The 15,548-nt window shown below is 37.4% G+C and overlaps 1 protein-coding gene across 2 annotated transcripts in view; it reads left to right on the forward strand.

Moving 5' to 3' along the window:
• PPP1R12A (protein phosphatase 1 regulatory subunit 12A) overlaps positions 1-15,548 on the forward strand; it is a 211,603-nt gene that overhangs the window by 115,744 nt on the left and 80,311 nt on the right. For both annotated transcript variants that reach the window (XM_077832675.1, XM_077832676.1), the window contains exons 4-8: positions 3,659-3,818; positions 7,136-7,280; positions 14,197-14,271; positions 14,685-14,773; positions 14,922-15,079. In XM_077832675.1, coding sequence (XP_077688801.1) covers positions 3,659-3,818; positions 7,136-7,280; positions 14,197-14,271; positions 14,685-14,773; positions 14,922-15,079 — 627 coding nt within the window. The remainder of the gene's footprint in view (positions 1-3,658; positions 3,819-7,135; positions 7,281-14,196; positions 14,272-14,684; positions 14,774-14,921; positions 15,080-15,548) is intronic.

Consider the following 15,548-nt stretch of genomic DNA (forward strand, 5'->3'; position numbering starts at 1 on the left):
AATTTAATTTAGTAAAAAGTTAAATTATATAATTGCTTAAATAAATGTATATAGATGTAGTGTAGACACAGCCTCTACATCGGCAGAATTTATGTCACTAAGAGGTGTGAATAAGCCACCCCCGAGAAACATAAGTTACATCAACATAAGTGCCGGTGTGGCTAGTTTCTCCCAGTGACATAGCGTCTGTCGCTTGGGGAGGTGGTTTTATTATGACGACAGGAGGGCTCTCTCCCGCTAACGTAGAGCATCTTCACCAGGCGCGCTGCAGCAATGCAACTGTATTGATTACTCCTGAGGGCATTAAAAATTCTGCGCAAAGTATTTTAAAATTCTGCAAGTTTTATTTGTCAATAAATCAGTGTAGAAGCTCCAGCATGGCAATGCGGAGCACAGGCAACTGACTGCACGAAGGTGGAAGATCACCCCGCAGCCCCCCTCCCCCAGGACACGGACTCAGCGGAGAGGCTGCACCCGACCCTGACACAGCACAAGGCTTGGGCCTGCCCCAGAAACACCCTGGGGCCATCCGGGGGTGGGGGGTGTCCTGGATGCACAGAGGTTCATTGGGGGGTTCCAGGTACAGGGGCAATGGACTCTGCAGGGGCTTCCAGGTGAAGGTTGTTGGGGATCAGCAGAGAGGTCTAGGTCCTGGGGAAGTGGGGCTTGGTGTGTGGGGGGGGTCTGGGTGCAGCTAGTTGGTGCACAGCATGGGGGTCTGGATGTGGGGCTCAGGGTGGTGCAGGGGGTGGTGCATCAGGGTGGGGGGTTGAGTGCAGGTTGCTCGGGGGGGGGGGGAGTGTTCTGGGTGCAGGGGGCTCCAGATGCGGGGGGTGGGGTTTGGGTATGGAGGGCTAGGGGAGTTCTGGATTACCGGATGAGGCTTGGCAGGGGTGCCTTGGCATGGGAGGTCTGGATGTACAGGGGTTGGGTGGATGGGGAAGCAGCTCTCCATATAGTCCCCCTCCCGCCACAGCTGAGGAGTGATGGGGGCAGGAAGCAGGGGAGAATGCTGAGTTTCCTGTAGCTTGGGGAGGTTTCTGGTGGTGGGTCTGACACAGCCCAGCCACTCCTTGCAGGGGAAGAGGAAGGTCCCGTCCCTTCCTGCCTCCAGCCCAGCCAGGAGTTAGCAGCTGATCCTGGCTCATGGTAGGAGCCACTGGCTGAGGTATCTCCAGCCCCTTGGTGATTTACCTCTCCGCTGTCTGCTCTGGGTGCCTGAAATGTTGTACCTGCGCTGCTAGGGAGTGTTGCGTGACTGCTCTTGCAGCTTCCCTTTGCATCCCTATCAGAAAGTCACTTTTCTGCGGAGACGCATAGAAATCTGCGGGGGACATGAATTCTGCACACATGCAGTGGTGTGGAATTCCCCAGGGCTAATTTAATGCTGTTGCAGTGCTGTACATGTAGACATGTCCATAGTGTATCCTCTTGATTAGCAAAAGGAAATACCATAAAAGGGCTATATTTAGTTGCAAATCAACATGTGTTAATGGTTCCCAACCAGTGGCAATCAGCCGTTCTTTAGGACAATAACTAAAAAGTACAAATGCAAAATATGATTAAAATTGATGATTTAAACCAGTGTTTCATGTTTGCTGATTTAAATCGTTTTGTTTTAAATCAGTCCACCCTGGGTCTGGTGGTATATACAGGATGTCCTTTATTTCCTTTTCCCCCCTGACTTCTTTCAGAAATGGAGGCATTCTAAACTTCCCACCACGGCACTGTCTCTTGTGTGTACACATAGCCTGTAAATTTTAGCTTCTTGGCTAAGTAGGTTTTCTGTGAACCTTTTGAGTTATGTATCATTGTGGTTTTGACCAGACGTTATGTTCAGCATTCTTTTATAAAGGATTATAAATCTTTGGTGTTTTAGTCAATAATTAGTTATGTCCAAAAGTTCAGTAGGCTCCTTATAAATGATCTATAATATGTTCTACTGTTGTGTTTATAGTCATTTATAACACACACTATTCCTGTCAGCAACATCTGTAATTTGTTAGCCTTTTATAAAGTATTAATAAAAATACTCTTAATATTGGTGTCATCAAAGACTTCTCATTCAAACAAGAATCTTTTTCAACCCATTATCTCTTTCAACATGATTCTGCAATTAAGTTAAAACTTGATTTCTATATTAGTTGCCATGGAAATATCAAATTTAACATAACTTCACTGCAGGATGAAAGCAAAGAGAAAACTGTGTTGCTGAAATGCTTTTTGAAACACATTGTAGATTGTTAGAGAAGGAGGTATAGAAAACAGCATGTTGCCATATATACTGTCATAAAACAAATTACCATGTTGTCCACTTGTGGTCATTAAAAGCCACATGGCGATTTTTGCAAAAACAGATGTTTAGCTTTGGTGTCCTGTATTTGGGTAATTACATTCAATCCATCTAAAATCCCTGCGCAGTTTGGATTTAGACATGGAGTAGTATTCTTTTTCTGTTTTTTTCATTATTGTGTACTGTTTTAGCTCAAACAGCCCAATTTCTCTGTTACAGGTCAACCAATTTTGATTTGAGCTTTTGATAACCACACTTCCTCAAGCTGTTTTTCCCTGTGTATTGCTCTCAGCTGTCCTCGAGTCCAGTTCTCCCATTCAGCATAAATAGCAGACTCTTGCTTAGCTACAGCCCCCATCTATTTCCTGTTCACTGTTATAGTTTTCTATACTCCCCTTACTGTAGCTAGTCAATTAAAATGCTTGTGCTGTGTGCTTCCTACTTACATGGGGAGTATGATACTGGCCTCCTTTGTAAAGTGCTTTGACATCTATTTGTGAAAAATGCTGTAGAAGAGATTGGTAACATTCTCACGTTAACACTTCAGCATCATTTTATCAACTTTATACTCTTAAATTGCTTTGTTGAACTTTTATTGCTCTTTCTTGTCTGCCCTTCCTTATAAAGTACCACAAACTGTTTTCTGTAAGAGATGCTGCATACAGTCTTTGGTAAAACTTGTATTCTGAGAATTCTGAGGTAAAAGTTCATGATATACTCTTGCTGTTTATCGTGCAAGCTTTTTTCCAAGGCTAGATTACCAGGGTGAAAATCATTATTTCACAAAGAGACGCTAGAAACTACTTTTTACAAAAGGTTCTTTGGAAAACAGCAATAACTCTAAAAATGTCTTAATTGCTGGAAACACACTTTTCAGCAGCCATTGCTTATGTCTTTGCACACATAATTGGAACCCCTCAGCCACCCCCTCACCTTGTTTTTTCAACCTTTATCACAAGCTGCATGATTTAGGAAATAACGTTACATTATTTGAGATGTAGTAGTATGATAGCTTGACAAAATTAATCATTAATCTTTTTCTATTTAATAGTGACCACTGTAGTAGTCATTAAATTTTCATGGTCATTAAATTACACTCCCCATGTAAATTAATAATAAAGTTAAAAGGCCAGTTTTTAGTCAGTCTCTGAAAATCATCCTAGAGGATTTGCATGTAAAAAATACAAAATGGATGTGCCCACACTTTCTCAGGGCTTATTTTAAAAGATCCATTTAACATTTGCCCCAATACGTTAATGATATTGTTTAGCCAGTGTTTTTATTGCCACATGCAAGGAATGTGCAGGAATTATCAGTTAATGATGACCTTATGTTTGAAATGAAACGATTCTTTTTCTCAATTAGGGGTTGATATAGAGGCAGCTAGAAAAGAAGAAGAACGGATAATGCTTAGAGATGCAAGACAGTGGCTTAACAGTGGCCGTATAAACGATGTCAGGCATGCAAAATCTGGAGGTACAGCACTTCATGTAGCTGCTGCTAAAGGGTATACAGAAGTTTTAAAGTAAGTATTATTTCTAAATGGTAGATTTTTTTTTCCATGTCTCCAAGCTTGTCCAGATGTTAGTGTAAAATAACTTGGCCTTAATATGATTGAAAGTTTTTGGATTGCATCCTGGAACCTTGTGATCTTTAGAATTACCTGTTTCTCACAGTTATGTTTCCTGTTTTCAACTAATGTTGAAACTTTACATAGTGTCATGAACTTTACTTGAGTTATTCAAAACTTAACAGTATTGTACATATTGAATTTGAATCCTCAATGTCACTATGGCAAAAATATCCATATTTCTGAAGTATATTTTGGCTTAATATATTAAGGAGAAAGGATACCTTTCTTTAATGCAGGTTATCTTTGGGATAATACACCTGGTTTAAAACCATCATTTACTGTGCTGTTTTTATGCAGTAAAAGTAGTCCAGACTAAAGCTATCCAGGTTTGAGAGAAGAAAATTAGTAATTTTATTCCAAAACTTGAAGGATTACTTAGGGAAAGGCTTTAAAAGATGTATCATTATCAACATCTCAATTTTTTTCCTGCAAACATTCAGACTTCTCTTATCGTCTAATTCAGTGGTGCCCAACCTTATTATACAGGATGGCCACACAAACCTAAGCACAACATTTGTGTGGGCCAAACAGATTCTACATATTTTAATGGGTTTCAGAGTAACAGCCGTGATAGTCTGTATCCGCAAAAAGAAAAGGAGTACTTGTGGCACCTTAGAGACTAACCAATTTATTTGAACATAAGCTTTCGTGAGCTACAGCTCACTTCATCGGATGCATACAGTTTATGCATCCGATGAAATGAGCTGTAGCTCATGAAAGCTTATGCTCAAATAAATTGGTTAGTCTCTAAGGTGCCACAAGTACTCCTTTTCTTTTTACATATTTTAATAAAATTTAAAGTCACCTGTATGGATTTATATTTTAAGCTCATCTTGTGTTCAGAAATATACAGATCTCATTTTGGGACCAATAGTTTTAGAAATCTTGAAGAAAATATATGGAATAAAATAAATATTGTATAGTCCTAGAGGATAAGGTAAAACAGATTCAGGTTAAAAAAAAAGACATCAATATTTTATCATAAGGAAAGCAGTTAGCTCACATGCCTTATCAATATTTTTTAAATAGAAATGTGAATGACAAAATGAATTTGAGATTTTGTATTCATTTAATTAAAACTTGACAGATAGTGAATCCCTAATGCAAGTCCCTGTTTTTAGGGTGTTTGAAATATCTGCTTTATGCACCAAGGTGAATTGTGTATTCACAGGGCTATGGAGTTTGTTTTTCTTAAAGTTACTAGTTGACTACTTTAAATTTAAAATTTCTGCTGTCCATTGAGACTACAATATATATTCTGTAAATTTATAGTTTTGAAATACATGAAGAGGACTCTCCAAGAACCTAGCTGCTTATATTTTGTACCATTGATCTATCTACCTCTGACATACCTATTTTGACAGGAAGTGAAATCCCTTCTCTTTAATTGTAATGAAAATGCCTAGGCCCTGGTTTTCACTAAGGTGGTTTATGCACCACTCTGGCAATGTAAATTGGCCTTAAAGTGAGTATAAATGTACTTTACTGCTCCTGCACTGGCAGAGCAGTAAGGTACCTTAAAGTGAACATAAATGAGTGTCCCTCAATGAATAAACTTCATTACTTCTGACATTGTAAAGCCTTGTCTACGTAGGGAAATTGACCTGCAGAACTATAGCAGTATAACTATATTGTGATATCTATGCTGTTATAACTCCCCACTGGGGACAGTCCATTCTGAAATAAAAGTGATTTTTTTCGTATAGCAGAACAATATAAACTATACTGAAAAAATCACTTTTCATTCCAGAACAGTGACATAATTACACTGTTGTAGTTGTGCCAGTTTCTCCATGTAGACATGCCCTTATATTAGACTTCTTTGCAGTAAGAAGATTCTGTGCTATGTGCATAATTTTGAAACCATGACTTATTAAGATATCTCTACACATGAACAGTTGATCTTCTGGTCGATAAAAATATATATTTAGTATGCAGACTCAAAGTGTATACCTGCCAAATATTCTTGTTAGTTAGCTTACTTAAATGCCATGTAATCTTAACTAAATTATTAACTCAGAGTACTTTGCAACTAAATATTCTCCCCCATCCTACACTCCCAACATGGATTGTTAAATGTTGCTTTAGGAAAAAACCCTAATATACTTTCAATAGGAAAAAAAAAAAGGTTTTTGTTCAGGTAATACCTTGATATCTGCAGCCAAATAGTGTTTGCCAGCCTTGTTTTTTAAGAGCCATTATTTATGGAAATTACGTTGGATAAATAATTATTTTTCTTTTTCTCCAAATATGCTAACTACCTTTTGCAGGTTTATGATACATTTATACCCTTCCTCTTGTGTGCAAACAAATGTTTCTTCAACAGCTAGACTGTGTCTCTGCATCAATCCTTTTAAAAGTTGAATCGTTGGAAGATGCTAGTGTTAGAACACTTGACACTTTCATTAATCTTGTGGTGTATATGATCTCTCTTGCACTTGCTCACACACAGACTCTCACACCCATATTCCTAAGGAATCATTCTGGGAGGTATTGGCTGATTGTTTTTGGTTCTTGAACTATGAAATCAGTAATGCTGAACTTCAGCTGAAGGAAGAAAAGGAGTATTTGTGGCACCTTAGAGACTAACAAATTTATTAGACCATAAGCTTTCGTGAGCTCCAGCTCACTTCATCGGATGGGACATTGTTGATTTGAGAGGTCCCGCACTCTCTGAGAAGAGCTTCACTGATTCATCTAAGCACTATTCTGCCACAGCACTAGCCATGTGTGATCTTAAAGGGATGACTTCAGCTCAAAAAATTAATTCAAAAATAGTTTCAGGTAGTTTACCTGTAAGAAGCTGTGTCTGATAATTTTTGAGCTTTTACAGTCATATTGTCCTAATTAAAAAAACGCTTCTGTCCCCTGTTCCTGTGTAAAAGACTCTCGCCAAGAGGGAGAACTGTCTGATGATATATAAAATGTTAAATGCATGAGGACAAAACAGCCTGGAAAAACAAACTTCTGAATTTCTTTGTTGTAGTAATCTTGGGAATAGTAATGATTGAAAATATTTCTTGGGAAGATATGATTTATTTTTTTTAATTGAGTGTTACTTTTAACATAGACTTACCATTACCTCTGTGTATGAGAAGTGAATTGAAGGCAAGAAAAATTTAAAACTGTTTAAAATAATTTATCACTTAGTGGCAGTTTAATTATTACTGTCAGTGGTATTCTAGATCTAATTCTTCTAATTCCTTTAGGCTTTTAATACAGGCTGGCTATGATGTAAATATTAAAGATTATGATGGCTGGACACCACTTCATGCTGCTGCTCACTGGGGTAAAGAAGAAGCATGTCGAATTTTAGTGGAAAACCTGTGTGATACGGAGACTGTCAACAAAGTGGTAGGATTTTTATGTAATCCTTGTCAAGATGCAAAGTTCTGGTCTCTAAAGTGACTTTAGAAGCCAGGGTAAGAACAGTAGTAATAATGTGCCATTCCTGTACATGGCACTTTCTGTAATGCATGTTTTGCGAGAACCAGCATGTTTGTGTGTTAAGATTTTTTTTTTAATTTTTTGTTTTCTAAATTGACTTGTAGATGGCTGACTCAACTTTGTACTGAGTTTTCAACAATTGCCCCATATGCTCTGCTATTTTTCTTTGAAAATTAAATTTGAAATAAAACTAGTGAGAACCTATGCTGTGGTAGAATTTTTCTGAATGTTTAGGATTAAATAAAATAAGGCCTTTCAATTTTTGATATCTAATGTTACTCAGTTTCTTACTTCCTGGACATTTTCTTAACTTTTTTTGGTTCATCATAACTCAGCAGCTTTGCTTGAACCCCAGATTGGCTTTAATATGTTTCACCTAGGTGAATGCTGGTGTCTTTGACTAGCATTGGGCTGCGGGATGGCAAAATTAACTATTAAAAGCAATTTCTTCTTGTATTATGTGCACTGAAGTGTTAACACTGTGTGCTGCTTTTGTGTACTTGGGAAATATAGCAGACAGCTTTGGGCTTACTAAATGATGTATCAATCTGTAGCTTCATGCTTTCTTGCTGCAGGTTCTCAGCTCTTCTGTTGGGCAGAGCTTAGGAACTGTGGACTTCCTTAACTCTGCAGCGGACCTGCTTCCCCCAAAATCCAAACATTCCTATGAAGTTTATAAGCTTTGCAAGGACTGAAATTGTTGTTGCAGGTCCGTAGGGCCTGAGGCTATGGTTGCTTCCCTTGTTCTACCTGGACCCTGAACCACTTCTACTCTTCAGTGCCTGTAGTGCATGTGAATTTTCCTGCACATCTTTTAAGGTGTAGGGGGATTCATTCACCAAGCCCTTCCTTAATTTTTAAAAAAATCATTTAAGAAGTTTTTAGGCATAAAAACTTAAACTAGAACTAAGTTTGTAAATATCTATAATTTATATGAGGAGGAAAACACTTAAGGGTAAACATTGTAGTTTATCTCAAAAATCAGACATTATGCCCAGAAGTTTAGGTTAGACTTAGAGAGTCAAAACATTAAGAAGGATGAACTTGCCTTTTAAAAAACTTTCTGCTCCTGTATAAATACTCACAGAACCACTGAAAACCAGAAGATAACACTGTACTCAGACAACGTATTTCAGTTGCATCAGAAAGTCAGAAATTGATTTAACTGAGCTCTATTAATGTATGTTCTTAAATCTGCCCCTGAAACTTAGTTCATTTACCAAGTGGGTCCTTAGACTTCTTTGTGGACTGGAGATGCATGTGGTGGTGGTGGTGGTATTCTGGAGAATTGTCGCAGAGAAAACTTAGATATCTTTAGTCAAACTGAGGCAAGAAAGGACGGAGGAGAAGCAGACAAGAGAAGCTAAGCGGTGGTGGCTGGAGACATGGGCTTACCTGTGCAGCTGAGAGATTCCATCTGTAACTTTGCAAAATACCCAGTCAGTGGCTTGGCTTTCAGAGATGCTGAGTACCCACACCTCATTTGAAATTAATCCGAGTTGTGGGTGCTGAGCAGCTTCTGAGGACCAAGACACTTTTATTTAGGTGCCTAGCTTCAGATATTTGGCATGATGGACTGTGTGTGGATTGAAGGCATTTCAACAAATACTTTTATTGCAAAGTCATTTTACCTGAGGAAAATAAGCCTATATCAATAGTTCTTGAAAATCAAACATTTACTTGGGTGTTTTACATTAGGCAGACTGGCTTGAAAACGTTGGCCTTACTTTGCATATAAATGTACAAAAAATATTTTAGTGATTATGGAAAACTTTCATTTGTAGATGTAAGTGTAGAGCCCACAGATGATGGTTCCAGGTGAGGAAGTACATCAACAGAAAGTTATACAACTACTTCTCTGAAATCAACTCTGGCCTGCTTTTATCTTTGAAGTGGTCAAGCAAATTGTGACCCAGATCAACATGTTATCTCTTAACACACTCCTGATAGAATAGCTTTGTGTAAGGACTTCCATAGGGATTTTTTCAAATACTGTAGCCTTGTTATTTATGGGCACTTGTCAAGCTTTAAATTTCCATTTGGCAAGCTTTAAGTTTCCTTCACAAAACAGAGATGAGTCAATCAAATGTAGCTGAATTTGATCTAAGCTTTATCAGGATCCAGTGAAAAATGTGTTTGCAGACAGTATGAACAGTCCTCTCCTCCCCCATCCCCCCCCCCCCCCAAAAGTCTTGAAGTTGTCTTGTTTCATTCAGTGAAGGTAGTCATCTAAGCCTTTTTTCCCCCTTGGACACTTCTTTTAAAAAGTTGGAGAAGGTCTTTTCATTGAAGTTTTCCATATAGAGGCTTGTGGCTGCAGGTTGAGACTGTACCCTACATTTCTTAAATCCTCCCACCCCTAAATCCATGTGGTATGCTGAATGCTTTTGAGAATCTGAAATTATTTGTCAGCTGCTGAAATGAGTAAGCTGCAGAATGAACTCCCACAAGCTTCCCTAGTCAGTCTCTACTGAATATACTATATATTCTGTTTAGATGCACTCCCCTTTCCCCTCTCATTGGAGCCACCCAGAATCCATTCTTGCCATTACAGAGTGGCTGGGGGACATGGATTATACACACAAACTAATAGGTCTTCTGCATCTTTAATGTTTGATATTTAGCTATGCTGGATATTTTTGTTAAAATGATCAGCAAGAAGTGTATAAATGGTTCAGTTTCAGAGTTAATGTCATTGAGATAAATGGTGCAGTTTACACCTCTGAAAGTGACTATTTCAGGCTTTTTGTCTGTAAACTGACACTGCTTGGAGGCTGCAGGCACACACCCAAAAGATTCCACAGAAACTGAAAGATGACAACTGGGTTGTAGGAAGCATAGGGGACCACATGTTGCCTGGCTTACAGTTGTGCAGCACACATCTAAGCTGTATCGAAGAGAGAGAACCCTTTCCAGTCTTGGGTTTGCTTAAAATAGCCTTCACAATGTAAATGGGTGCATAGTTGTCTTTATTTGGCTACCAGTCTGATTGAAACAATAAAGACAAGTATGAACTCCTCTCCTTTATCTTAATGAGCTGTTAAATCTGAAGCTGTTATGATCATTTTTAAATGCCAACACTGCTGATTTTTCTATCAAAACATAATTTGGGTCATTTGTCCAATAGAAACAGGATGTGTTTACACCAAGCAAGGAGGAACAGTTGGTCACACGTTGTTTGCTTGAAAGGAGTTAGTCATTGTCCTTACCTTTGCCACACTTAAGTGCATCCGCAACTATACTGTTTTTGGCGTAGCTTTGCTGTATATGCCCAGCTTGCTGTGGTTTCTACCAGTGCATCTGGGACTTCATGTAGTTTCAGAGCACTGTTGTTGGAAACAGGGGCCTTTGGTTCCAAGTACAAATCAATGGATAATGGGACGACTTGAAGAGGACAGTGTGTATTGGTGCCTTTCCGCTATTCCTGTGGGCTGGAGAAAGGGAATTGTTGAAGTCCGCACCAGTTTAGCCAGTCCTGAAGATGGAATCTCGTGTACTGTAACTCCCTGATGCAACCAATAGTTGCAATGACTGTTTTGTGTGGATGCAAGACATTGCAAGATGGTGGCATTCCAACCAACCAACAGATTTACTTAGTGAAGACAGGCTTAAATCTGCATATTTATCTATTTGTTTATTTGTTCATAATCTGTTTGCGTGAATGCATATTTTATAGGAATCAGACTGTGAGTTTTAAAACTGAATATGTTTACATATTCTCTTGGTTGGGGTGGACAACCAAACAGTGTTTTATTTCTGATTTTTAAAAACTAATGTGAAAAAAGAATACAGGGCTATCAGCTAACAAGTGTTGGTTGCCTGTGGTGTGCTTTGTAGGGGATTTATAGGACATATGGGTTTTTTTGTTTTTTTTTTAAATAAAACTTCTTCCAGCAAAATGGATAAATGTGCAACACAATAAAATCCGTAGACAAGTGGATGGGCAAAAGTAAACCTACTTCAGTTTCTGAATCCACTGTAATCCATGACAGTAGTGGCCTGTTTTAGATCCTAACAGTTAACACTGGCTAGCTGAGCTTTGTTTGATAGAGTAGTTTTCAACATAAAATTGCATACACCATTGCTATGAGGTACGTAAGTATTACTACCACTATTTTACAACTGGCAAAATTGAAGCAGAGTAGTTATGCCCTGCTAAAGCTACAGTAAGTAGGGAGAAACTTTAATAGTAATGAATGTTTTGGTTTTCGGTTAGAGGGGGGAAATGGGTTTTCATTCTGAAAAAATAGCTGTTGCAAAATCAGAATAATAGTTGAATCCAGTTTCCTCAGCTGCTACTATTCATATTGGAACAACTGTTTGTTTCACTACAGGATGGCAGGATCATGAACTGTTCACAATATTAAATAGTGAGCATTACATCTAAAAGACTATAGCTCTGCAGTTACATTGAGCATAAGCAGAGCTGGCTTTGATTGACTTGCAGCATGTTACTGTTACAGAGAATGTCTTCCTAAAGAATGAGCTTTTGGCATTCTGTAAATTTGTACCAGAGAGGCTCCTGGCAGAGCTGATCAGGGCATCATTACTATGTTTGGTCAATTTCTCTCTGAAAAATTCCTTTTCTGCAGTGAACAACAACAGACTGACAGGTGTTCATTTTAACTGGTTTTTTTAGACGAGATGAGTCAGAACACGCCTCAGATACAGATTATCTGGAGAGAAAAAATGCTTCATAGCTTTTATATTTTTATTAAAATTGCTTATTACCTAAAAATTTAAAAATGATTCACTTGATGTAAATATTACCTTGAGCTATGCCCTTTATAAAAAGAAGGTGCCCCTGCAAGGTTATATAAGTGACTACGGGTGTGTCTTACAATCTAATGACATGCCTTGATGGTTGTGAAGCATGAAACCAAAGGAGGATCATTAATCCATAATACCCCTAAAGTATATTACTGTAGTTTGAAAACCATTAATTCAAAAGGACAACATCAGATATGAGAGAACATTTGAGATTAAGAAATTTAGGTATAAGATTATTTTTACCGAAATACCCCTTATCAGTTAATATTAAGACTTACAGTAACTATTTTAAGAAAACATATTCATTTTAAAGTAAAAGGAGTGTTTTATATTATGAACAACAGAAAAAAAATTCCTTTCCCTCTCAGCATCTTTTCAGACAGCCTTGGGGAAGACTGGAGAAAGAGTATGAAGTGAGCTGTAGCTCACGAAAGCTTATGCTCAGATAAATTTGTTAGTCTCTAAGGTGCCACATGTACTCCTTTTCTTTTTGCGAATACAGACTAACACGACTGCTACTCTGAAATAAAAAAATAACCTGATAATTCAGATAACATTGTTAATAGTATTACATAAATACATGAAAGAATGTTATGGTTGCAAAGTCAAGCACTCAAAAGTTAGAAAACATCAGAATGAAGGCTAACAGAAGGAGCTATTGTAAGAAAATTCTCAGCCTCACGGCCCTGGACAGAAACCTGTTCATTAGACAGAATTTTCAGAGAATTTAGCTGCCAAATTCTAAAAATTGTCTACTGAGCATGTGTGAACTGAGTTTTTCAGAGGCTCAGAGCTTGGCCAAATTTGGGTGAATTTTTATGGGGACAGCAAACAGCACATCCTTGAAACCCAGGTGATCCCCCTGTCAAATGTCAAGTCCTTGCTCCAAAGCATTTATGCACTAGTTTCCCAATTAAACAGTTTGTAAGAAACTTTTTAACATGGCTAAACAACATTTCCCCCAATCTTGTTTGAAGAAATAGCTGAGCAGCTAAATGCTGAAATTCTCCAAAAGTTTTCAGCTTAAGGCAGACACTTAGAGTAAATTTCAGCTGAAATGGTTAAAGTTTGTAAACTCATAGGCAACTGAAAACTGGTTCTTATAAGGGAAAGTGTCAGGCAACCTTAACTATAGGCAGTGTTACCTGCACTGCTTTTATCTGTTTACATGGTGCAAGATAATTTTTTTTAACTTTATGATCCATGGACCTATGAGAATTAGAAAGTTGCAGGTTTCAGAGTAGCAGCCGTGTTAGTTTGTATCCACAAAAAGAACAGGAGTACTTGTGGCACCTTAGAGACTAACCAATTTATTAGAGCATAAGCTTTCATGGGCTACAGCCCACTTTATTGGATGCATAGAATGGAACATATAATAAGAAGAGGGTTGTGTGTGTGTGTATATATATATGTGTGTGTGTGTATATATATATATGTGTGTGTATATATATATATATATATATATGTGTGTGTGTATATATATATATATATATATATATATATATATATATATATATATATGTATATGTATATATACACATACATACAGAGAAGGTGGAAAGTTGCAGATGTCTTCAGCTAAATGAAATTGGCATCCATTCCCCATATATCACTGAGCTGATCATCCTACTCACACCCAACCTTTCCTGGGCACCATGTAACAAGCAGCTATTAGGATGACTCTCTTAGCTGTTTAAAACCCATTGAGGCTCAGAGTAAGACAAGTGTCTTTCAAACACTTTTTTTTTTAACTGGGTTCATGGCATTACAGAATTTAAAATTCTACTACAATAAAATCTTTTTTCCCATGGAGAAATGCTTTTCTGAGCATGTATATTTTCCTGTTCATATCCACTTCAGGTAGAAGTGGATTTGCAAAAATCTGCTGAATCACTGCTAGACAGGTGGAATGCTACCAATTTTGTGATGAGATCTAGCTCATACTTACAGTTGTACGTCTTATTACACGATCATGTGATGAGTTTAGATATCATCTGTTTTTTAAATCCTACTTTATAATTATGATGTATTACATTTTTCCCCTCCACACCAGGGTCAGACAGCATTTGATGTAGCAGATGAAGATATTCTAGGATATTTAGAAGAATTACAAAAGAAGCAAAATCTGGTAGGCTTTTTAGAGAGTGTGCGCTCTCTCTCTCTCTGTATTATGGTGCTTGTGTTTATATACAAGCTATAACTAATTCAGATTAGTATATGGAATTAACCTTCAGGTTTGACTTGAGGTGCTTAACTGCCCTCTGTGCCATCTTCCTTGTTCTGTTGGGTCAGTGAAGTTGATCTGAAAATCTTGAAAGGAAAAATGATGTGTTTTAGGCAAAGCTTTCACTGTATTTAACAACCCAAGGCAAATGCTGTATACAGTTATTTGGCAAATGCTTGTTTGGGGAGTGCTGTGTTGTAAAATAGAGGATTTCTTATATTCTGCAGAAGATGGTATCTTTTAATAACATGTTTATTAAATATGTGTAATTTATATCATTCTATCAATTTAATTGCATAATTTTATATCTCTTAAAGATTCATAGTGAAAAACAGGAAAAGAAATCTCCCTTAATTGAATCTACAGCCAACATGGATAATAATCAGTCACAAAAGCCATTTAAAAAGTAAGTAAATAATTAAGATGTTCCTGGTGAGGAAAATAACTTAATAAACTTTCACAAATACTAAGCACTTATTTGGGTGGTTGGTTTTACTGAAGTTAAGAATAGATATTCTATATTTTTTATTTAAAATTAATATTTTTGATTCCAGCAAAGAAACTTTGATTATTGAGCAAGAAAAGAATGCATCTAGTATTGAGTCTCTGGAGCAAGAGAAAGCAGATGAGGAAGAAGAGGGAAAGAAGGATGAATCCAGCTGCTCAAGTGAAGAGGATGAGGAAGAAGACTCAGAATCTGAAGCTGAAACAGGTAAATAATTTTGGAAATGTATCTTTGGTTTAGGATGTTGATTCAATTAAACTCACTATACTGGGCTTATATGATAACGGGAATTAATCATTGTAGCTTCTTGATTCCACTTTTCATTTCATTTCCTGATGGCCACTTTCTAGTTTCAATAAATTTTTAAGAGTTTTTAAACAAGTTTAAATCTAAATCCCCATTTATAAACACAAAATGTAATTCATATGAAATTTTTTGCAATGAGCTATATTCTTGTATTTATGGCAGTGATTGAAATTGAAACTCTTAATTCAGTAATTTGATTAAAAATACTGATTATAAATCGCTAATCAGAGAAGAATACAAGGAAGCAGAGATCTCGAATAACATACCTAAAAAGGATTTGGAATAGGGAGGAAACAAAGGAAAAGACAGAAATAAGACCTCTGTGAGTAGAGTTCTTTGCTCACTATCCTAATGCCTTACATTATGAAGT

Source organism: Eretmochelys imbricata, chromosome 1 (assembly GCF_965152235.1).
Source record: "Eretmochelys imbricata isolate rEreImb1 chromosome 1, rEreImb1.hap1, whole genome shotgun sequence".
Taxonomy (NCBI): domain Eukaryota; kingdom Metazoa; phylum Chordata; order Testudines; family Cheloniidae; genus Eretmochelys; species Eretmochelys imbricata.